The sequence below is a fragment of the Cavia porcellus genome, unplaced genomic scaffold (assembly GCF_034190915.1).
Source record: "Cavia porcellus strain 051 isolate PalLab524CR breed Dunkin Hartley unplaced genomic scaffold, mCavPor4.1 scaffold_9, whole genome shotgun sequence".
Taxonomy (NCBI): Eukaryota; Metazoa; Chordata; class Mammalia; order Rodentia; family Caviidae; genus Cavia; species Cavia porcellus.
In genome coordinates, this window is record NW_026947492.1 from 62064887 (window position 1) to 62088823 (window position 23937).

The 23937-nt window shown below is 35.1% G+C and overlaps 1 protein-coding gene across 3 annotated transcripts in view; it reads left to right on the plus strand.

Moving 5' to 3' along the window:
• Positions 1–23937, plus strand: part of Fchsd2 (FCH and double SH3 domains 2) — a 268069-nt gene that overhangs the window by 22408 nt on the left and 221724 nt on the right. For all 3 annotated transcript variants that reach the window (XM_003463457.5, XM_003463456.5, XM_063256542.1), the window contains one exon: positions 21946–21991. In XM_003463457.5, the coding sequence (XP_003463505.2) occupies positions 21946–21991 (46 nt within the window). The remainder of the gene's footprint in view (positions 1–21945; positions 21992–23937) is intronic.

A 23937-nucleotide genomic window follows, 5' to 3' on the forward strand; every position in this document is an offset into this window, starting at 1 on the left:
CATACTTTTTCTCCTTTTTATCTCTCCTGTGCTGCTTCAGATTGAGTACAAAGAAAAAAATCATTAATGACTCCTGCTGGCTTCTTCAAGGTGATTGATACCTATTTAGAATATCAATCCCTGATCTGTCTTCTTTAGGCTGAAGGGAGTTGAAATTGTTGATTGGCAGTCAGGGTTACTCTTCAGGTCTGCTCTAAATGCTCTTGATAGACACCAGGCATTTTTACCTTGGGTTAGGTGTATAGCTTTAAATCTTCATCCAATAATCTCAGTGAAAGACCTCCAATAGTATATGGGAATGACATCCGGTGTGGGTTTGTGTTCTCTAAAACTGAAGAATGAATTTTAGGAACAGTGGAAGCTTAAGAGCAGAATATATTTATTGAGAGAAAGAAAGCTTCTGTCTGAGAGAGAAGAAGGGATACTGAGTGGATTGCCCTAGGTAGCTTTTTTCCATAGAGAAAAACTCTAGCTAGGTATGATGTGCATACATTCCAGCACTGAGAAAGGAGAGTTGCCATGAGTTCAAGACCAAGCCTGGACTACATAGCAAGATCCTGTTTCTAAAAACAAAACAAAATGTCTTCAGATATTTTATACATATTAAAAATTGAATTGTTTGATCACTTATTGTTTAAATAATAAGACTTTTTTCAGTATATTCCAAATACAACTCCTTTGCCAGATATGTTTTCCCCCTAGACTGTGGCTTGCTTTTTGAGTAAAGGGTCCAGTTTCTATGCATACCATCAGGCATAATAAAATCAAAATAGTACAGCATAAAACCAATAAAAACAAAACAATGGAAGCAATACAGAACTTCAAAATAATAGTAAAATAGCAATGGCTACCATAATGCCTCTTGTTATCTTCAAAGCAGTTGCCTATACCATCAGACATAATACAATAAAACAAAACAGAATAAAATCATTCAAAAGACAATGAAAGCAATACAGAACTTCAGAACAAGATAATAGGAAATCAGTAATAGCTACCATATTTTGTTATGTTTAAAATAGCTGTCCATGCCATCAAATATAATAAAATTAGATAAACCGTGACCGAATAAAACCGAATAAAACCAAACTAAACAGAACAATGAAAACAATATGGGATTCAAATCACAATAATAGATAACAGTGGCCACTGTCTTCCCTTTTTAGTCACTTCCTCCTCCTTTACAAAATATACAATATATATTGTATATTTTGGATCCCACTAACAACTTTAGTTTTTTATACTAGGGAGATAACACAATATTCACTGATGTGATTCTGAACCATTTCATTCATGAGCGTTATCTCAAGTTGTATCCATTTACCTACAAGAGCCTTGAGGTTATCTTTCTTTATAGCTGAGTAGCTTTGCATTGTATAAAAATACCATGTCTTTCTTATCCATTCTGCAGTTGATGGGCAAATTCCCTGCGACACCGAGCATTTTTCTCTCTCCTTTGACTTTCAGTCTGTGAACCTTCTTTCAAGTTAAATGTATTTCTTGTATAAAGCATATTGAGGGATCCTGTCTCCTGATCCAGTCTGCCTGTTTCTTTTTATTGGTAAATTGAGTCCATCTACACTAATGGTTATGGCTAATGTGCACTGCCTTGTGTCTGTCATGCTATTTTTCTGCTGTTGGCTGCTTCCTTTCCCCCTCCATTTGGTTGTCTAACCTGCTCGGTGATCCCCCTTTGCCACTGTTTCTGGAACCATATGTGGTCTTTTTTATCTCTCTCTAGAATGTCCTTCAGTATTCTTTGTAGGGTTGGTTTGGTGGTCATGAATTCCTTCAGTTGTTCTTTGTCATGTAGTATCTTGTTTCTCCATTAAATTTGAAAGATAGTTTTGTAGGGTACATCAGTCTGGGTTGGAAGCTGTTTTCTTTCAGGACTTGAAATTCTTCACTCAAAACTCTTTTTGACTTAAAGGTTTGTGTTGACAAGTTTGTCGTGATTCTAATGAGTTTTCCTTGATAGGTGATCTGTTTCTTTTTTCTAACGGCTTTTAATATTCTGTTCCTGTGTTGAATTTCTGGGATCTTTATTATATGTGTAGGTATAGATTTATTTTGGTTATGGCTGGCTGGAGTTCTATATGCCTCACTTATCTGAATGTCATTTCCTTTTCCCTTGAGAAGTTTCCTGATATTATTTTTTTAAATAGACTTTTAATGCCATGTGTGTTGACCCCTGCTTTTTCACTCACACTTATAATTCTTAAGTTATGTCTTTGGGTGGTTTTGTAGCTGTTGAATTGTTACTTCCTGGTTTCTTGTTATTTTTAAGAGCTCTTTCCTTTTGCTATCACAAGCTGCAAACCTGTCTTCAAGGTTTGAAAGTCTATCTTCAGTTTCTTTCAAATGGTTTTGCAAACTATCAATGGAGTTTTTAATTTCCTGGATAGCTCTTTGAAGCTGTTTCATGTATTCTAAGTCTTTTTTATATTGTTAATTCAAGATTTCCTTCATTTTCTGTGCTCTTCCATTTTTTAAAATCTATGTTTTCTTTAGAGGTGCTTAGGAGTTCTTTTATTGTGTTTTTCACTTCTTTTTATGTGAGACAGTATTTCTGTTCTAATTTCTTTTATATCTTCATGAAGTTGTTTCTTTACTACGGTTTGTCATCACATCAGAAAGTTCAGGTGTGTGACTCCCGATCTCTTCTGTGTTTACACCTCCTGGACTTGCTTTGCATGGGTTGGAGGCCAGAGACTGCCTTTTGCTTCTTCATCTTGACATATTCCTCGGTTCTTCCAAGCAAGTGGATAGTGGGGTCCCATGCACTTCCCATGTTGGCTATAATTTCTCTGAAGCTAGCCAGTGCTGGCTACCGGTATCTGATGGTGGCCATTGAGTGTGCTGGTACAGAGCTGTCTGCTGCTTTTCCCAGTCTATGCTGGCTCTCTGAGGGCTGGTGGAGTGCATGTGGGGACAGGGCTGGCCGTTGCTTACGTACCTGGGCTGGTCACTGGTGGGAATCCTTCACCATGTTCCCTGTAGTGTGTACAGGGGCAGGCCAGCTGCTTCCTTCAAACTGAACTGGCTGCTGTCAGGGAACCTCCACAGTGGCCACTGGAATGCATGTGGGAGTGGGGCTCAGTCTGAGCAGTTTCTGCCTGTCTGCATCCAGCTAGGAGCTGCTGGAGGAAGCTGGTGGTAGTTCTGATTCTGTGCTTAGCCAGCCCAACTCCAAAATGGCTCCTGGCCAATTGTTCTGCGAGGACTGAGTCCTTTGCTCTCACTGCCAGCCAGTGCAGTTGTCTGTGTCTGCTGCTCCCCTCCACTGCTGCATCTCTTTGCAGTGCCTCTGGGGTGACCAACCACCACTATCACTGTGACCATGTGTCCCCCAGTTTCTAATGGCTCCTTGTGCACAGTGTGTCTGGCTCTTGGTGAAGACGCCACCAGCTACTGCCTTCTTCATTTTCATTTAAGTGTTTCTTTTTACTCTCTCTGTGGGCTTCAGTTCTGACTTGAGATTCTTCCTGGGTTTGGGGGACTCCCTTTCTTCCTTCTTCTCTTCCCCGTGATGCTATGTTCAGTATCTGGACTGTGTCTCTCAGAGAGGCTGTTTACTCTGCTGTTCTGCCATCTTCCTGGAAGCTGTGTTTATGTTTTTGATACAGTGCATTTAAACTGGTTTTTTCCCTTTGTTTGACTGCGCATTGGTTTTTCCATAAGAATCCAGTGCCAAATCCAAGGTCATGAAAATTTACCCCATATTTTAACAATTTTGTAGTTCTTATATTTAGGTCTTTAATTCATCTTGAGTTATATTTGGAATGAAATAGGGGTTTAACTTAATTCTTTTGTGTGTGAAAATGTTGTTCTAGTACTGTTTGTTGAAGAGACATTTTTTTCTAATTGAATGATCTGGGTTTTCTGGACTGTCAGTTCTCTTCCATTGAAGAACATAGTAAATCAATTAAACCTAACAGACATACATGGACCACTCCACCAAACAAAGCAGTTCTCAAATACCCATAGAACATTCTTTAGGACAGACCATAAATAATCATTAACAAGTTTATAGAAATGAACATTATCCAAGGCATCTTTCTGCTCATAGTAAAATTAGTTAGAAATCAATTAATGGAAGAAAAACAAAATTCTGCTAACATATGAAAAGTGAGCAGCACACTCCCAGACAACTAGTGGCTGAAAGAAATCAGTAGGGAAATTAGAAAATGCATTGAGACAAATGAAAATGAGAATATAGCATAACAAAACTTACGGTATACAATGAAAGTGGTGTTTAGAGGAAAATTTGTAGCTTTAAATTGCCTGTGTTAAGAAAGCAAAATGGAAGTTGGGCTTGGTGGTACATGTCTGTAATCTCAGCACTTGGGAGGCAGAGACAGGAGGAGTGCAGTGAGTTTGAGGCCAGCCTGGGCTTGTGAGCTCAACACCAGCCTGGACACATAGTGAGACCCTGTCTTTAAAAAAAAAAAAAAAAAAAAAAAAAGACAAAAAGGATCTCAGTTCAACAAACTAAATTTGCAATTAAAAAATAAGAAAAAGATACTGAATTTAGAGCTAACAAGAAGAGAATAACAAAGATTAAATTAAGGATAAATGAACTAGAAAAACAGTAAGGAAAATTAGTAAAACCAGACTAAAGTCTTTGAAAAGATCAGCAAATTGACAAACTCTTAGCTGATTTAAACAAAAGAGACAGAATGAAAATAACTATAAGCAGACAATAAACTTTGAATATTCATGACAAAAGAATTGTGAAGAGAATACTGTGAATGATTTTCTCTGGTAAATTAGATAATGGTCAAATTTTCTAATGGTCAAATGTCTAGAAATTGAAATAGAAGAAATAAAAGTTCCCAAAAGACCTTTAATAAGTATAGAGATTGAATTAGTAATCAAAGAACCTCCCAACAAAGGTTAAGTCTAAGACTAGATGACTTCACTGGTGGATTCTACCAAAAATCTAAACACTTGACAGCAACTCTACTCAGACACTTCTGAAATGAAAGAGGAGAGGTCCTTTCTAACATACTCTGTGAGGCCATCATGTTGTTCTGATAACCAAAGTCTAACAAGATACCACAGCAGAACTATGGACCAAATCCCTTAGGAATATAAATGCATAAATTAACAAAGTGCTGCACCAGGAAACCAAATCCAGCAACAAGGTAAAAGGATATACACTATGACTAAATGAAGTTTATACCTTGTAGTTGAAGGTGTTCAGATTTTCTTATGTATTTGTGTGTGGTACTAGGCATTGAACTTGGGGCCTCCCTCTACCACTGAGTACACTGCCAGCCCTGCAGGGTTGGTACAAATTAAGAAAATCAGGGGCTGGGGATTTAGCTCAGTGGCATAAGCGCCTGCCCTGCAAGCGCATGGTCTTGGTTCGATTCCTGGTACCAGTAAAAAAAAAAAAACAAAGAAAAAGAAAATCAGTTAGTGAAATATACTATATTAAAAGAACAAAGGAAAAAATGATTATCTCAGTAGAGGCAGAAAAAGCATTAGATCAGCACTCTTACCATAAAAAGACTCAGCAAACTAGAAATAGAAAAAAACTCAAGTTGGACATGTGCCACATGCCTGTAATCCTAGGTGCTTGGGAGGCTGAAACAGTAGAACTGCAAGTTTTGAAGCCAGCCTAGGCTATTGTGTGCAAGAAAAGGGCAGGGGACTTCACTCAGTTGCCTGGCATGCACCAGGCCAGGGTTTAATTGTCAGTGTACCCAACCCCCATGCAGAAAAATTTCCTGGACATGTCAAAGATACATGCTAAACCCACAAGTAGCATCATACTAAATGGTAAGAGGCTGAAGAAGCTTCCCTCAAAATCAAGAAGACAAAGATACACATTTTTGCTGTAATTTGACATTGTATGGCTCCATTTGGAAGTTGGAGTTTCTTCTATTTTAAAATTAAGTTTAAAATTTCATTTGAAATATTTGATTACGTATTTTATTTGCACCACTGCAGCATTTTCCTCAAGAGTGTGTTTTGTCTGTCTGTTTTTCCTGTTCAGTTTTCTTCAGGAACAGGAAAAGATCTTGTTTCCTGTTTCTTCTCAGTTAATCCTTTTTGAATGAGGTTTTCTCCTGTAGCACTTCTTAGGATATTAGATGGTAATAGCTTGTGGTAGTTACTGTATTCCAAGTATATAGTAATTTTATTTATGAGCAGGGTTGCATGTTAGAGTTAAATTTCTCAGCCAACTAGTGAAGATTGACTGCCACAGGGCTGAAGACAGCACAGGTTCCCTTATCTTTCTGCCACACCAGCAGCCCAGTTTCTGCCAGCCTGGCTTGTTTGTATGATTCCTAATTTAGTTCTGTGTCTTCTACTTCTTCAAACTATGAACCAGGCAGCTCACTCTGTGAGACCATGTTCCCTGTTTTTGTTGTTGCAAATGCTGAGTTTAAGTTTTGTGTGATTTCAGGAAGTTGGCTGGAAAAAGTGTACTCTTTGTTTCCTCTTTAAGTTTTGGAACCTCATGCTTATCTTTTCCTTTTTCTCCAGTTAGTCTCCTTTTTGGCATCATTTGCACTTAAATCTCACATGTCTCCTAGTTTTATTGGAGATCATGTTTCTTATTTTCTTTGTTACTTTTAGATGGTTTCTGATAAAAGATTATGACTTTTCTGTCATTTAAGACCCTTGAAACGTATTTTTGTTAGTGGTTTGTATATTAAATTAGGCAAACTCTTTAAACTGGATCAACTTCATAATGACAAACTATGAAATATAATGTTTCTACTTATTTAACAGTACTTTTATGGCATTTACCATATACTGTGTTTTTTCCAGCCACTTTACTAATGTGTACTCATTTACTCCTTAGAGTAATCTTATGAGGTATGTATTCTTTTTATTTTCATATTACTGGTGTGAAACTGAAGTATAGTTAGGAAAATTAACATGTCTAAGGGCACCTTGTTGATAAGAAATCAGAATATTTTCTACTTCTCATTCTATGATTATAGCATTTGTGGGTCTTGCCATTACCTGTTTATGCGTGATACTGATGAATCCTTTGAGAGCCTGTGTCTCATCATTTTATGTAGGCCTTCCTTATTTTAGTGCTTTCATTTCCTTCTCTTTTTTTTCTCCCTGTAAAGTACTGGGCCTTTGCACAGAGCTACATCTGCAGCCCTTTTATTTTATTTCATTATTATTTTTTGAGACAGAGTTTTGCTCACTCAGATTGCCCAGGCTGGGCTTCAATTTGTGTTCTCCTGCCTCAGCCTCCTAGAGTGCTGGGATAAACAGACATTTGTCACACGCTTGATACATATTTTTTTCAAGTTGCAAGTTTGTGACAACACTATGTTGAGCAAGTTTGGCAGTGTTATTTTTCTAAAAGTTTGCATTCATTTTATGTTTCTGGATCACATTTTGGTAATTCTTTTAGTTTGTTTGTTTTTGTTTTTTTGAGACAGGGTCTGGCTATATAGTTCAGGCTGGCCTTGAACTTACTGTGTAGCCGAGGCTGGCCTTGAAATCCCTGCCATCCTCCTGCTTCACCCTACCAAGTACTGGTATTACTGGCATGTGCCACCACACCTGGCACATTTTGGTAATTCTTACAGTATCTCAGTTATTATTATTTCATTGCAGTGTGTTACAATCAGTGGTTTTTGATGTTACTGTCTCCTTGTTTCACGGTGCTACAAACTATACTTGTGTAAGACGGAACTTAATAGATACATGCTGTGTATGTGTATTCTGATTTTTCCACCAAGCAGCTGATGTCATTTTTTCTCTCTCCTTGGGCCTTCCTGTTTCCTGGACATCACAATATTGAAGTTAGTTGTAATCCTACAGTGGCCTTGAGTCTTCAAGTGGAAGGAAAAGTTTCATGTGTCTCACTTTTTTTTGGTGCTTAGGTACCAAATTGCTACCTTTTTGTACATGCCAGGCAAGTGCTGTATCTCTGCACACTTGGTTGCTTCTCTCTCTGTCTCTATGTCTTACCTGTCTCTCTCCTTCCCTGTAGTTCTGGGGATTGAACTCAGGGCTTTGCACTTATAAGCACCCCAACAGTGACATTTATTTCAGTCCTGTGTCTCATTTTAAATCGAAAGTTGGAAATGATTAAGCTTGATTAAGTCAGGACAGACTGAAACTTTGTCTACTTAACAGGTAGGTAAATTGAGTATAAAGGAAAGTATTTAGTAAATGCAAAGAGAAATTTCTTGAAGGAAATTTAAAATGCTGTTAGAACAGACAAACAATAAAAAAGCAAAACAGTTTTATTGCCAATATGGAGAAAGCTTTAGTGGTCTGGATAGAAGATCAAATCAGCTATAACATTCCATTAAGCCAAGTGTAATCCAATACCCTTCAATTCTATCAGAGCTGAGAGAGAGGCAGAGAAGCTGAAGAAGGAAAAGTTTAAATCGAGCAGAGATGGTTCATGCATTTAAGAGAAAGAAGTTGTCTCTGTAGCGTAGAGGTGCAAAGTGAAGCACAAATGAAGATGTAAGAGCTGCAGCTTACCCAGGAAGTGTACCTGAGATAGTGGAGGAAGGCAGCTACCCTAGCGTAGAGAAACAGCCTTATATTGGAAGAAGATCCCATCTAGGACTCTTCATGACTAGAGAAAAGCCAGTGCCAGGCGTCAAAGGAAAGGCGAATGCAGCTGGTTGAAGCTAGCACTCATTTAACCTGAAATCTTAGGGTGTTTAAGAGTTATTCTAAATCTATTCTGCCTGTGCTCTATAAATGGAACAATAAAGGCTGGACGACAGCACATATTTACAACATGGTTTACTAAATATTTTAGGCTCACTGTTGAGATTTACTGCTAAAAATAAAAGATTAATTTGTAAATACTACTGCTTATTGATTATGCTTCTGGTCACTTGAGAGCTATGATGGTCTTGCCTGGCAATGCAACTTTCATTTGGCAGTTCATGGGTCTAGGAGTAATTTTGATTTTCAAGTATTATGATTCAAGAAACAGATTTCATAAGGCTATCATTGCCATAGACCATGATTCCTCTGATGGATCTGGGCAAAGTAAATTGAAAAACTTCTGAAAAGTATTCACCATTCTAGAGGTCATTAAGAAACATTGATGATTTATGGAAAGAGGTCAAAATACCAACATCAACAGGAGCTGGTGTGAAATTGATCTCAATTCTGAAATTGATGTCCTTAAGGCTTCAGTAGAAGAAATAACTAGGTGTGGTGGATTAGCAAGAAAATTAGAAGTGGAGCCTGAAGATATGACTAAATTTCTTCCATCTCATGATAAAACTTTTAAGTGGAAAAAATTTCTTATGGATAAGCAAAAAGAGTAGTTTCATAAGAGAGAATCTACTCCTTGTAGTGGATATTGTTGAAACAACAACAAATAATTTAGAATATTATATAAGCGTAGTTGATTAGATGATGGTCGGTTTTTAGAGAATTGGCTCCAATTTTAAAAGACATTCTGTGTGCAAAATGTTTTTTAATAACCTTGCATGCTACAAAGAAAGCTTCACAGAAGAAAGTCAATAGATGCAGCAAAGTTCATTCTTACTTTAAGAAATTACATCTGGGTGTGGTAAAGAAAATTTTTTTTTACATACTGATTTTTAAATTCATATATCGTGGTGAATGCTGTCATTACTTACTTATTAATTCTTTATGTTAACATTCATGTAGTCTAATAGCAATTGTTTTTTTCCCTTTTCTGCTTTAAGCTATTTCTTTTTCTTTTTACTAGAATTTCTAGAAAAATGTAGAATAGTACTTAGTGGCAGTACTATGCATCTCTGTCTTATTTCTGAATTTTTTTCTGAATTTTTGATATTAGTCCTTTCAGTATCTTTCTTGCTAAAAATTTTGCTAAAGATGATATCTGTTTCTAGCTTGCAAATAACTATTTAATGTAATAAAAAAGGAATTGCAGCTGGGTATCATAGTGTAGGTCTGAAACCCTAACTATTTGGGAGGCTAAAGCAAGATTACAAGTTTAGGGGCTGGGGGTTTAGCTCAGCGGCATAAGCACCTGCCTTGAAAGCAGGCAGTCGTGAGTTCGAAAAAAAAAAAAAAGATTACAAGTTTGAAGCCAGCCCTAGCTACTTAGTGAGACCCAGTCTCAAAATAAAATTTAAAAAGGGTCAGGCATGTAGCACAGAGGTATGGCATTTGTCTACAAAGTATACTTGAGTTCCTAGGTTTAATCCATAGTATTCCCTCAATATACAAAATTGCCACAGCCATCCCACTGTTCTGGGATCCATCCTATTCATTCCACCACCCTAATCATTCAGCAGTCATTAACACAGGGACCAAACCTTCTACCAGCAAAAGTTTATGACTTGCTGAAGGCTCAGATGATTGTTAACATTTTAAAGGTATATTTAAAAATTAAAGTACTTAGTGGCAGTACTATACACTTTTCATATATTATACTGTTGTATACTCAGTTGACTCTAGCTGTCTTACTTTTTTATCACTGAGTCACAATACCAAATACCCTCAAGTTAAAGGAGGAAAAGCTTATTTGGGCTTGCAGTTCGTAGGTTGGCTAAAAGGCAGGATAGCATGGCAGAGGGGCATGGTGCTAGCAGGAAGCAAGGAGTGATGAAGGAAAGGAAGGACCATGTTTATAGTGACCCCTGCTCAGATCAGACCTCACCTCCCGGCATTACCATATCTAACCATAAACTTATCAGTGAACTAATCCATTGATCAGGCCCCAGCGAAACTGTCACTTCCCAAAAACCTCACCTGTGAGTATGGGGGAGGGGCATCTAGATAAATATAATGTGAATATAACTTTTTTTTGTGGTCCTGGGAATTGAACCCACATTTTGTTTTGAGAGAGAGAGAGACAGAGACAGACAGAGAGACAAAGAGGAGATCTTGGGTTGCCCAGGCTGGCTTAAACTAGTGATCCACCTGCCTCACCCTCCCAGGATGCTGGAATTATGGGAATGTGCCACTATGTCCAGCTAACTATAACTTTCTTATGCACTGGGGAGCCCAAAAATTTGTTCATTCACTTTATTGTAATATTTGCTTAATTATGATGGTGAGACCAGACTTGCAATATTTCCACAGTCTGTGTTCTTAGTGCATATTAGTTCATATCTGAAATCCAGAAAATATTTGTGAATTAATGTTTTTTTTTTAAAGGGAGCAGATAACTTGCCAGCTGTTAGTTCTGTGTAGCTTTAGTTGTCCATTCTGCTTGTTTTACAGTTTTTTATTTTAAATTCTCAGGTCATCATTTTAACAATGTGATATTTTTTGATGTAATAACTTTTAAAAATAGCTATGTATTTCAGAGTAAAATTATGAAGATTTCTAATGAAAATGTTGTTAATGTGCTGATAAGATAAGCATTAGTTCCCTCGTCTGTTTGCTGCCTGTGTTAAAAAACTATTTATTATATCTTAATATTATATATAAGCAGTGTCATTTATAAAATAATGAAGCAAGTAATTCAGGGTAGTGTGAGATGATTGGTTATTTTGTATTTCATTTGTCTTTATTGAGTTTTAGTTTACTCTAAGAATGTGTATTACTGTTTATCCATTATCCCATTGATAGATACCTGGACCATTTTTAATTATTAAGACTAAAAGTGTTTTTTTTTTTTTTTGCATAAGTGTTTTTGTGGACATATTTTTATTTCTGTTGTTAAATATCTCATACTAAGATTGCTATGTTATACTAGATAAATTATTTTTTGATAAATGTTCAATTATAGAAGAAATGCCAGAGCTGGGCACATGCCTATAATCCCAGCCCTAGGAGGCTGAGGCAGGAGAATTGTTTTGAGTTTGAGGCCATTTGTACTACATAGGGAGATCAAGGCGAGCCTGAGCTATTAATAAGATTCTGTCTCAAAAAAAACAAAAACAAAAAACCAACCTGAAAAAAACAAATACCTGACTTTTCCCCAAAGTGTTTATGCCATTTCACCTTCCTACTAACAAATGACATGTTAAGAGTTTCATTGCTCTGTCTCTTCGCTAAAATTTATTTGAAGCTGTTAAGCCTTTAATTTTAGCCATTTTGGAAGACATATTTATTTTTTAGTATATGTGCTGCTGAAGTGAGCATGATATATTTATTTTTAATGTTCGTCATTTTGATTATTGATACACTTTGACTGTTATACCATGAATAATTTGGACAGTCCTAGGTATTTTTATCCTAGTGATAAAGTTAAATGAGTTCATTATACAGTCAATTCTGACACCATCTGTACGTTTGGAGGTCTGGCACTTCTGAGTTCACTTTCACTTCTGACACAGCTTATATGTTTGGAGGCTCAAGACCACTCTCAGGGCTGTTGGGGAGTTCACTCAGTTTTGACTTTAGCCAAAGGACTCCGTCTGAAATCAGCCAAGGGCAGCGGTGGTTAGGGTAAAAGATGTTCTAATAACAGATCCTCCAGATGTCCTTTCCCAGTGAAATTGACAGCAAAAATGCATGGCAGTACATGCAGAGTATTGGCAATTAGAGAAGCTTACGTGAGCATTGGTATGCTGAGTTTTTATTTGGGTTCAGTTACTTAGACATGATTGACTATCATGTTACTGATCTTTGGGCCTACCCCCTCCTAGAAGTTTACTTGGTACTGTGTGGGCCAAAGTTATCTTCACAACCCTAGTAAATCACATTGTAGCATGAACTGTTTAATGTGCAAATTTCATAGGTAAATAAAAATACTCTTTATCAAGCAAAATATTCCAAGAATTTAGATGCTGCCTCCCAGACGTCAGAAACAGTGGAAGGGAAGACTTCTCTTTAACCAAGATATTAATTCTATGTGGTATATTTATAGACTTACAAAGCTAATATATGAAAATGGTTGCATTAAAACTTATGTAATCTATGACCAAAATCAAGGAACTTAACTTAGCTATTTAATCCAAATTTATGAGGAACCAGAAACCTGATTATATAGTTTTTGTCAGTTTTTCATTTATTCAATAAATATTTATTAAACGTATGCAGTGTCCAAGTGTTTTGTTACATATATAAATTCTAAGGTACAAAGTATGTTTATTGCTTTTAGAGAGTTCCACAATCATTTAAGTTTAGCTGAGGCCTAGGTTGTGAATGAAGTGTATAGAGATGAGGACACTAAGTAATCAGATCCTTGTGGTCTTCTGTGTCATGTTAAGGAATTTAGACTTGTACCCTGAAGGTGATGAGGAATAATTTCTTAAATATTATCAGGAGAATGACCAAATCAAATTGGTTTTAGAAAATTATTTAGAACATTTGGCCTTTATTAAAGATTTAATCTTATAGGGATCTAGTCATTCCTTTCTAGACAATATGGATTTTATATTTTTTCAAGTAAGTATATGAGTTGATTAAAAATTATTTTTTGCAATTGAAGAAAGAAAAGATTACTGGGAAAAACATACAAAGCAGAAAATATCCCCTTTAATAAAATTTGAAGTATATTTTTTGAGTATCTTCTATATCTGTATGTGCTTTTCAGGTACTTTTGATTATTTACAGATATCTATCTTACACAGAGCTATATGTTAATGTGTTTTAAAAATAAATGGAAATCTTACTTTATAATTCTTCTGAAGCTAATTACAAAAAACCCTAATGTAGTTTTCTTTATCACAGTGGTTATAATTATTTCATTTATCATAAATAATTTTTGCATAATGATTTGTTTACTATCTACTTGTCCTCGTTGTTTATTTTATTAACTGTTTTATCTTTAGGATCTATATGATGTCTGGCTCAGTATAGTCAGCCAAGATGTGTTTATTGTGTGAGCTAATTGGGGACGTATTTCTATGCCAGCACATAAAGAGGTACTACATTCTTCATAGTGGCCACATAGGATTCTTCTGATGAGTATAATATTTATTTTGAGAAGTTATTTTGATTTAATTATTAAATTAAAAAATAAATAGAATATAAAGTGGTATACCTGTTGTGGAACATAGTTTGGCAGTTCTTCAGAAGTGAAGCATAGAATTACCCTATGGCATAGTAGCTCTACTCCTTGTTATATATCCAAGAGAATTTAAAGTATGTGTCCACACAGAAACTTGTACACACAAATGTTTATAGCAGCCTTGTAACAGTCAAGATGTGGAAATAGTCCACATGTCTGTTCGTTGAATTGATTAATGAGAAGTGATATATGTATACAATGAGGTATTATTTAGCCATAAAAAGGATATTAATAATGCTTTTTTCATGATAATAGTGTTGGAGATCAAGCCTAGGACCTTGATCATGCTAGACTAGTGATCTACAGTAGAAGTATAACTGTAGCCCTGATAATGATATACCTTTGATGAAGCATAGAGGTATATACTAAGTAAAAGAAATCAGACATAAAAGTTCATATATTTATATAATTCCTTTCATATGAAATATCTGTATTCAACAAATTCATAGAAAGAAAACTACATTAGTTATTGACAAAGGATGAGATAGGAAGGAATGAGGAGTGATTACTTAAAAGGTACTGTCCTAGAAGTGATGAAAAAGTTTGAAACTAGGGGGCTGGGGATTTAGCTCAGCGGCATAAGCACCTGCCTTGCAAGCAGGCAGTCATGAGTTCGATCCCTGATACTGATAAAAAAAAAAAAGGTTTGAAACTAATGTGGCCTAACATTGTGAGTGCCCTAAATGCTACTGACTATACAAAGTGGTTTATTATCTTGTGTGAATTTCATCTCAATATGAATTACACATATATATGCATGTGATACACATTCAAACAACAAAGTTTCTTTTTGTGTTTTTTGATGTGTGATGAATTACAATGAATAGATTTCCAAATATTTATCATATTAATTTTGGGTAGGTTTTTTTTTTTTTTTTTTTACCTTGGATTTGTTTTCTCTCTTTGGAAGGGAAAATTAGTAGACTTGGTAACTGTTTAATCACTAAAAATTCCACTGAAAATGTGTAAATTAGTTGATGCTCATGTTCAGAATAAGAGTGCTTTTTTCTTGCAGTTCTTACATGAAAGTCTTTCAAATAAGGTGAGTTACATTAAAGTTTAAATGGATAATAAATAAATATTGCCTTTAGTTTTAGTAAAATACTCTTAAAATTCCATTTCTTAAAAAATGTACAGGTAAATTTTCTAGATTTTTTTAAATGCCAAAAATATGAACTGGTTCGTTTCAATTAGTCTTTTTTGACCTGAGTATTAATAATGGGGGGGGGGAAATAACATATTTAGTAGCACTAGTCATAATTTTTAATTTCAGTTTTAGAAACCAATATTAATGTAAAAAAGTGTGTGCACATGTTTGTGAATGTGCAGTTATTTTTAAAAAGGGCTTTTAATTCTAATATAATACATGTTTTTACTAAATATCAGAAATTATGGATGAAAAAAGGAAAAGAATAAAAGGAAAGTCTACAATCCTATGGCTCAAGAAAACTCCCCTTACTGTTTTGGCATGTTTATATATGTTTATAAATATTTGTGCACACACATATGTGTACATGCAGCATAAATATTCATATTTAATATATATTTTATATGTTTTTAATTGCATTTTTTGGTATCAGGAATCAAACTGAGAACCTTTCTTAACTGAATTTTAAAGAACTATATCCAGTATTGCATGTATATGTAAAATGCTTCATAATAATATGTAATACTCCCTAAGGAAAAAGATTTGCTACACTTCACTATGCAATTTTTGATTGTAGTAAAATGGGTATAAAATTTACTATCTTAATCGTTCAGTGGGGTTAAATGCATTAATACTATTGTGCACCATTATCAGTATCCATTTCCAGAACTTCTTTTCAGTTTGCACAACTGCAGCTACCCCTATTCAATAGTAATTTATCTTTTTCCACTACTTCTGGGAAACCCTTATCCTACTTTGTCTCTGTGCTATTGACTGTTTTAAGTACTTCATATAATGGAATGCAGTATTTGACTGTAACTAACTTATTTCATTTCACATTGATTGATTGCAGTAGTAGGGATTGAACTCAGTTATTTCTCTCATTCTTTTTTTTTTCTCTTTTGATAGTGCCTTTTGTTTCATAAAAATTTAAAGTATTTGTAGGTCTTAATTTGCCCATTTTTCTCTTGTTCTCTGTGCCTTTGCTGTCTTATCTAGGAAATTATTGCAGACTCCAATCTTATTTACCCTGCTTTTTTCTAATAGTTTTTTTAAAAATGATTTTAAGTTTTAAATGTAGGCCATGGATCCATTTTTGAGTTAATTTTTTTTTTTTTTTTTGAAACAGGGTCCTGCTATGCAGTTCAGGCTGGCTTTGAGCTCCCTTTGTAGCCCAGGCTGGTCTTGAACTTGCAACAATCCTCCTATCTCAGCCTCCCCAAGTGCTGGGATTATAGGTGGGCACTGCCACGTCTGATTTTGAGGTGATTTTTTTTATTCGCTACCGGGGATCGAACTCATGACTGTGTGCTTGCAAGGCAGGCGCTTATGCTGCTGAGCTAAATCCCCAGCCCCTTGAGTTGATTTTTGTATATGATGTTAGGTAAGGATCTAAAGTCATTTTTTTGTGTATGGATATCTAGTTTACCCATTTTCATTTGTTGAGGAGACTGCTCTTTCCTGGTGTATGTTTTTGGCACTCTTGTTGAAGATCAGTTGATTATATATGCGTGTGTTTTTTTCTGGGCCTCCCGATCTGTTCTGTTTGTTTTTATGCCAGCACGACACTGATATAATATATATATCTTGGTAGGAAATGTGAACTTTCTAATATTCTTTTTTCAGAATTGTTTTAGCTGGATGTTCCTTGAAATTCTATATAAATTTTAGAATGTTTTTCTCCATTTCTGCAGAAAGCATCATGGAATTTTTATAGGGATGCTGTTAAATCTATACATTACTTTTGTTGGTGCATCCTTAACAATATTAAACTTTCCTACCCACAAACATGGGATTTTTTTCTTCATTTTTTTTTTCTTACGCATTTATTATTCAAGTCTTTAATTTAAACGTTTTCCCTTTCATGTCTTTAGCTAAGGTCACTGAAGTACGCATCTAGGAGTATGTTTTTTTTTTTTTAAAAAAATACTGATCTTCCTTTAAAATAAGCTTATTTATTAGCTGATGACCACCCTCAGTATTCACTATTCCTCAGAATTTTTTTCATTTTTTTTACTTTGAAAAGCAAAACAGAAAAAAAAGGTTAGAAATGATACAGAATTTCAAAAAAGAAAAAAAAAAGGGAATTAACACTAGTTAATATGCTGCATATTGTTATCTCAGAACTAATTGTTTAGGTTACAAAATCTAGACACAAGTGATCAAACAATGACAGCACAATCTGTTCTTTTTGATGAACTGAGAGAAATTAGTAGTATAGTTATCTACCTAGCATACAAATACATACATTTATAAATGTTTACCAACATACGTATAATCTTTTCCTTTCTTCCTTTTTTCCTATCCCAGTATTTCTGTCCTTTTGAATACTTTCTTTCCCTTTCATTATTACAATATCTATTATGTATTTTGGATCTTATTACTCTTTCATATTTTTATTTATTTTTATACTAGAGACAATATGATATTTATAAATGTGAATTTGGTTTATTTCACTTATGAGATAGTCTCAAGTGGTCTCCATTTACTATAAAAGCCTTTTTATAGCTGAGTAATATGCCATTGTAGAAAAATACCACATCTTGTTTATTTATTCTGCAGTTGATGGGCACTTTGGTTGTTTCCAAGATTTGACTATTACAAATTGTGCTGTTATAAGCATGGGTGCACATATATTGCTGTGGTATGACATTTTCAATTTTTTTGGGAAAGTACTCAGAAGGGGAATAGGTGGAGTAAGTAAGTGGGACTTCTAATTCTAGTGTTTTGAGGAATCTCCACACTGATTTCCATAGTGGCTGTACCAGTCTACACTTCCACCAACAGTGGAGCAGTGTTCCTTTTTCCCCCCACAGCCTCACCAACATTTGTTATCAGTTGATTTCTTGATGGCGGCTATTCTTTCTGGAATGAGATGGAATCTCAGTGTTGTTTTAATTTGCATTTCTTGAATGACCAGTGATGTTGAACACGTCTTCATGTATTTATTTTCCATTTGCATTTCTTCATCTGAGAAATGCATGTTCATTTCAGATGCCCATTTTTAGATTGAATCTTTGAATTTAGGAGGCTTGATGTTTTTCAGTTCTTTATATGTTCTAGATATAACTGTATGAGGAACAGCTGGCTGAAGTAAGTTTTCTCTTCACTCTGTTGGTAATTTCTTTTGAAGTACAAAGACTTTATAATAAGAGGAGGTCCCAGTTGTTGATTCTGGGAAGTACTTCCCATGCAGTTTGTGTTTTGTTCATGAACTCTTTGCCTACCGCTATGTCTTCAAGATTTGTACTTACCTTGTTTTTTCTTTAATTTGAGAAGTGTTTTATAATTTTCATTGTTAAAATTAATTTATATTTATTTTGATATTAAGTGACTTTAAAATTTCATTTTGTGTCATCATATAAACATAACTAAATTTTATGAGACTTTGTATCCTTTTATTTATTGAATCCATTTATTAGTTTTACTAAGTATTTTGTAGAATATTTAAGATTTTTCTACATAAAATATTATACCATTTGTGATGAGATAATTTTACTTCTTTGCAAGTTGGATGTCTTTATTTCTTTTTCTTACCTAATTGTTCTTGCTAGTATTTATAGCACTGTGCTGAAGAAGTGGCAGAAGGGGCTAAGTATAGTTACTCATGATCGTAATTCCATCACTTTGGGAGGTTAGCAAGTTTGAATCAAATTTGGTGATTTAGTGAGATTCTGTTTCAAATAAAATATAAAAAATGTACAGTGTATATAGCTGAGTGTGAAGGCCCTGTTTGGTATTCAGTACCATATACATGCACACACACACACACACACACACACACACACACACACACATGCATACACAGTGGTAAAAGTGGGCATCCTTATCTTGGCCTTGATCTCAGAAGTAAAGTTTTCAGTCCTTTATAGTTGAGTATAATATTTAATAGTAGGTTTTTCATATATGAATTTTATTATGTTGAATAGTTCTGTTTATAATTTTTATTTTTGTATTGAGAGAATATATTTTAAATACATTTTCTGTATCAATTGAGATGACCATGTAGTTTTTTTTCTTCGGTTTCAGTATTCAGTTTTTGTATGCTGAATCACTGGTTTTCAGGAATAAGTCCCACTTGATCGTGATGTATAGCTCTTTTAATATGCAGCTGGTTTTGGTTTGCTAGTTTTTTGTGGAGGATTTTTGCTTTTAGTATTCATAAGGGAAGTTGATCTGCAGTATCAAGATGATGCATGTCCATAGAAAGAGTTGGAGAGTGTTTCTTTCCTTTAGTATTTTTGGAAATGCTTGAGAAAAATTAGTGATCTTTAAAAAGTTTAATGAAATTCACAGTGAGACCATCAAGTCCAGGGCTTAATTTTGCTGGAAGATTTTTGACTCCTTATTTAATCCTAATTATAGATCCTGTCAACTTATCAGGGTTTTTGTGGTTTAGCCTCCATAGGGCTAAAAAAGGCAGTGACCCTTTAAATTCTCTAGAAATCACTGCAGCCAGAGGGAGAGGGACTTGCATGAAAGTGAGGAGACTGAGCAACAATGGTTGCCCTCTCTTTCTACCTCTACCATCACAATTTGCAGTATCAGCCATAGCATAATCTTTTTATTTTATTTTTATTTTTTGTGGTACTGGGGATTGAACTCATGACCTTGCACTTGCTAGGCAGGCGCTTATGCCACTGAGCTAAATCCCCAGCCCAGTCATAGCACAATCTTAAAGGTGGGTTTCATTTTTCCCATCTTGACTGTGGTTGGTGTTTGCAGGCTGCTCCTGGAACAAAGTGCACAACTGCATGCCACAGACTTAGGGGTAGAGAGAGGTGGCGCCTACTGTCCTGATTGAAATTAGATCAAATTAATCACTATTATCTAAGCTTTCTCTTAGAAGTAGGATGCCTGTAGTTGACTCCCTAGTTCCAAAATGGTTAGATGAAACAGGCAGTATCGTGACTTTGTTGTTCTATGGAACACAGATTCCTGGTGTTTCCTATCCCAGCATCTTCTCAGAATCTTTTTATTGCTTAACCCTTGAATACATTGGAGGTGTTAATTGTATAGACTCATTTCTTAGAGATAATCTAAAATACCCTTATACATACATCAAGTTTTAGATTTAAAGGGTCTTTTTCATTTTATATTTTTAATGTTAAAAAATTAGTTATTCACTCAACAAATATAGTATGAATTTACAGTTACAGTTATTTATAGTGACAGTTATTTATAGTTACATTTCTTAAGTCATATTGGTAAACTTAAATACTTTTTCCAGTGTTTTGTCTTCTTGCCGTTTTTCCTATTCCAGGGCACTCTCGTTTATTCTTTCCACTTCTTATGTCTCTGCCTTAGTGCAGGTAGGACCTGCTTTTTTGCCCCCTTTGAGAACTTTTATTTATAGAAGAAATTTTGACACTTAGCTAGACATAGAGTTTCAGATATTATATGCCTGTCTCTCTCTATGGCAGTAATGGAGATGAAACTTCACAGAGTTTATAAACCCCTCTACCATTTTAAAAATTTGAGACAGAGTCTCTCTGAGTCACTAAACTGTCCAGTCTGGGCTTGAGCTTCTTATCATCCTGGATCAGCCTTTCAGAGTGCTGAGATTACAGATGTGTGAATCAAATATTATCTTATACTTTCATGTATTTATCCAGATGCTGACTTCCACAATTAGAAGTACACTCAAAAGTTTTGATTGAGCTTGGCATGTGTTACATACCTGTAATCCCAGCATTCAGAAGACTGAGGCAGGAGAATCATCATGAATTTGAGGCTAGCCTGGGTTATTTAGTGAGTTTAAGGATGGCCTTAATTACATACTGGGACCATGTCTCAACCTCTCTCCCCACCAAATTGGGTTGTGTGTGTGTGTGTATGTTTCATGGGGTGCAGTGGTTTTTCAGCACAGATTTCTAGCATATAACAGACAAGTCTTTAATTCAGAATATTCAAGGTAAATTACCAGTATCATATTTTGTTGATTATGCAATGCCTGAGGTTTATTTTTTTTGTCTTTTTCGGTTTTTATCGGTACCAGGGATCGAACTCACGACAGCCTGCTTGCAAGGCAGGTGCTTATGCCGCTGAACTAAATCCCCAGCCCCATGCCTGAGGTTTATAAGTTAGCTGTTATTTTATTAACCATTAAAATAGGGAAAAATACTACCAGTTATAAAGATTCATCCCGGTGTCATAAATTTACAAAATTTTTTGAAGAGATGGGGTCTTACTATGTTGCCTAGACTGACCCAGAAATCCTGGATTCAACTTAGGTGGGGTGGTGTACACTGGGGAGGCTGAGGTAGGAGGATCACAAGTTGAAGTCCATCCTGATTCACATAGCAAGTAGAGACTCCAGCCTGGATTACACAGTGAGACCCTACCAAACCTGAGCGTGGTGGTACTCTCTTGTAATCCTAGCACTCAAGAGGATGAGGCAGGAGGATCGCTGTAAGTTCAGGTCTGGCCTGGGCTACTTAATGAGTTAAAGGCCAGCATGAATTACAAAACAAGATCCTGTCGCAACACTCCCCCCCCCCACCCCCGCAAAAAAAGAAAGAAAACAACAGCAACAACAACCATAACAACAGAAAAACTAGGCTCAAGCAAGTCTCTTCCCTCAGCTTCCCAAGTTGCTGGGACTACCAGTGTGCCTGGCCATAAATGTTATTATGTGAAAAGTATGAAGGAGACTGAGTCACAGGGAAGTCAAATGATTTATCTAAGATCATACCTATAGTGGTAGAGCCGTCTTGAATGTACATTGTCTAACTGCAGAGACTGCTACTCCCGGTAGCAGTCTCTCTAAGCAGATAAAGATGAATAAAATACATTTCCCAGGCAATATTTGAAGGTGTGTTGATAAATTTACACAAGGTTAGTAAGTTACATTTTGATAATTAATTTGTATTTGTATTTTTAGGACATTCAGTCAGAAGAAGGCTGCTATTGAAAGAGAATATGCACAGGTAAGCTTGGCGTTGGAGTTCCCCATGCTGGATATACTTGAGGGCACATGTGGTTGTCAGAGATAATGTTCACATTACCATTGTTTCTTTTCTTCTCATTTCTGGGTGCTGTTCTTTGATTCCCCTTATGTTTCATTTGAATATTTAACTGAGGAGCTAAGGTGCTTCTTATTACACAGAAGATTGTGAACCTGCTGCTAGAAGATATTATGGACAATTTTTGTAAAATAAGGGGATGAATGATAATGAATATATTTTTCACAAGTATGTTTATTCTACTTTATATGCCCCATTCTCTACAGTTAATCAGAAGTTATATTTATTCATTCTGGGTTTTAGTTTTCTTCACTGGCCTGTTACAGAGGGTGCTAAACTTTAAGTGGATACTGTGGAGCTTTATCTAGGAAAGTTTAAGCATTTCCTTCTTTAACTTTAATTTCACCCTTATTTGTACTTCCTTAGTTAAATATTGCAAGAAGAATTGTATTTCTATATCATCTTGTAGATATGTAAGGATCAGTAATTATTCTATGTATAAAAACAATATAATTTGAAAATTTTAACCTTTTTAAGCTTTTATTTTCTGTGTGCTGTCATTCTAGACAATTTCCCCATTGAACCCCAACAAATTGTAAAACTCATGTTTGCAACAAAAAGTTAAAATACAAGAAAACATTAGAAGGAAAAGTTAATATGCAATTTGTATTTTACATGGTAACCACTACTGCTGCTATTAATTCTTTAATGAGATTGGGGCATGCTTTTTTAAAATGAGATTGGGGCATGCTTTTTTAAAATGCTTTTTTTTAGTTTTAGCTTTAATTTTATTCAAATTAGGCAGTATTTGTTTATCTGACAGTCTTAGAAGAGAACTATCTTTTCCTAAAAACTTGGATAAAGTTGATTTAGTCAGTAGCTGTTGAGTGCTTGTAATATGTTGAATACTTCACCTAATAAACACCATCAATGCTAATGTTTTTGTTGAGCCTTTCTTTCTATGTGTCTGTAATCAGTACTAGCAATAATAGCTAAATATATTGAACCTTTTCTTTATACCAGGCTTCATGCTAAGTGCTATATATATGTTACCTAGTTTAATCTTTTCAATAAATAGGAAACATTATTATGCTCTTCACAGATACATTTTCAAACCTACAAATATGCTTATATACAATATATGTGTATTTATAAAATTGGATGAACATCCATGATATGCTTTTAAAAAGAGTATAAAGTAAGAATTTTCATGGCATTCTTCTGTAATAAGATTCAACATTTTGATCACCAGTAGTTCACATTCATGATTAAAACTGTAAAATAATACTTTAAATTTTATAAAAAGTAGCAGTCCTGTGCTACAATCTCATTTTCCTTTGGATAAGATAAAGAGCAAATGCCAGTTTTGATTTTCCTGGTGATATTTCTGTGTCCTTAAATAAGGCGCCTGTAACTGATTTTTAACTTATCAACAGTAAAAATATAATAAATGACAAATTAACCCACTAATCCATTTCTGTCTAGTCTATTCTTTCCAATATAATTGTGGAAATAGTGCTTTTGTAATTCTTTTTTTTGTCTTTTTCCTTTTTATCGGTACCAGGGATCGAACTCATGACTGCCTGCTTGCAAGGCAGGCGCTTATGCCGCTGAGCTAAATCCCCAGCCCTGCTTCTGTAATTCTTAATGATGTTTCAATTTTTATCTTTTTTGTCAGTACATATATATATATATATATATATATACATTGTTATATATAGATACATGTATGCGTGTGTATATATAGATATGTATATATATGAATATATAAAAATACATGTATGCATATGTATATACATAGTACAAGGGAATTACATTTAATTAGTGATGAGATTTGTCCTTCAAAAGTTTTAACTACTGGGGCCGGGATTTAGCTCAGCGGCATAAGCTCCTGCCTGGCAAGTGCAAGG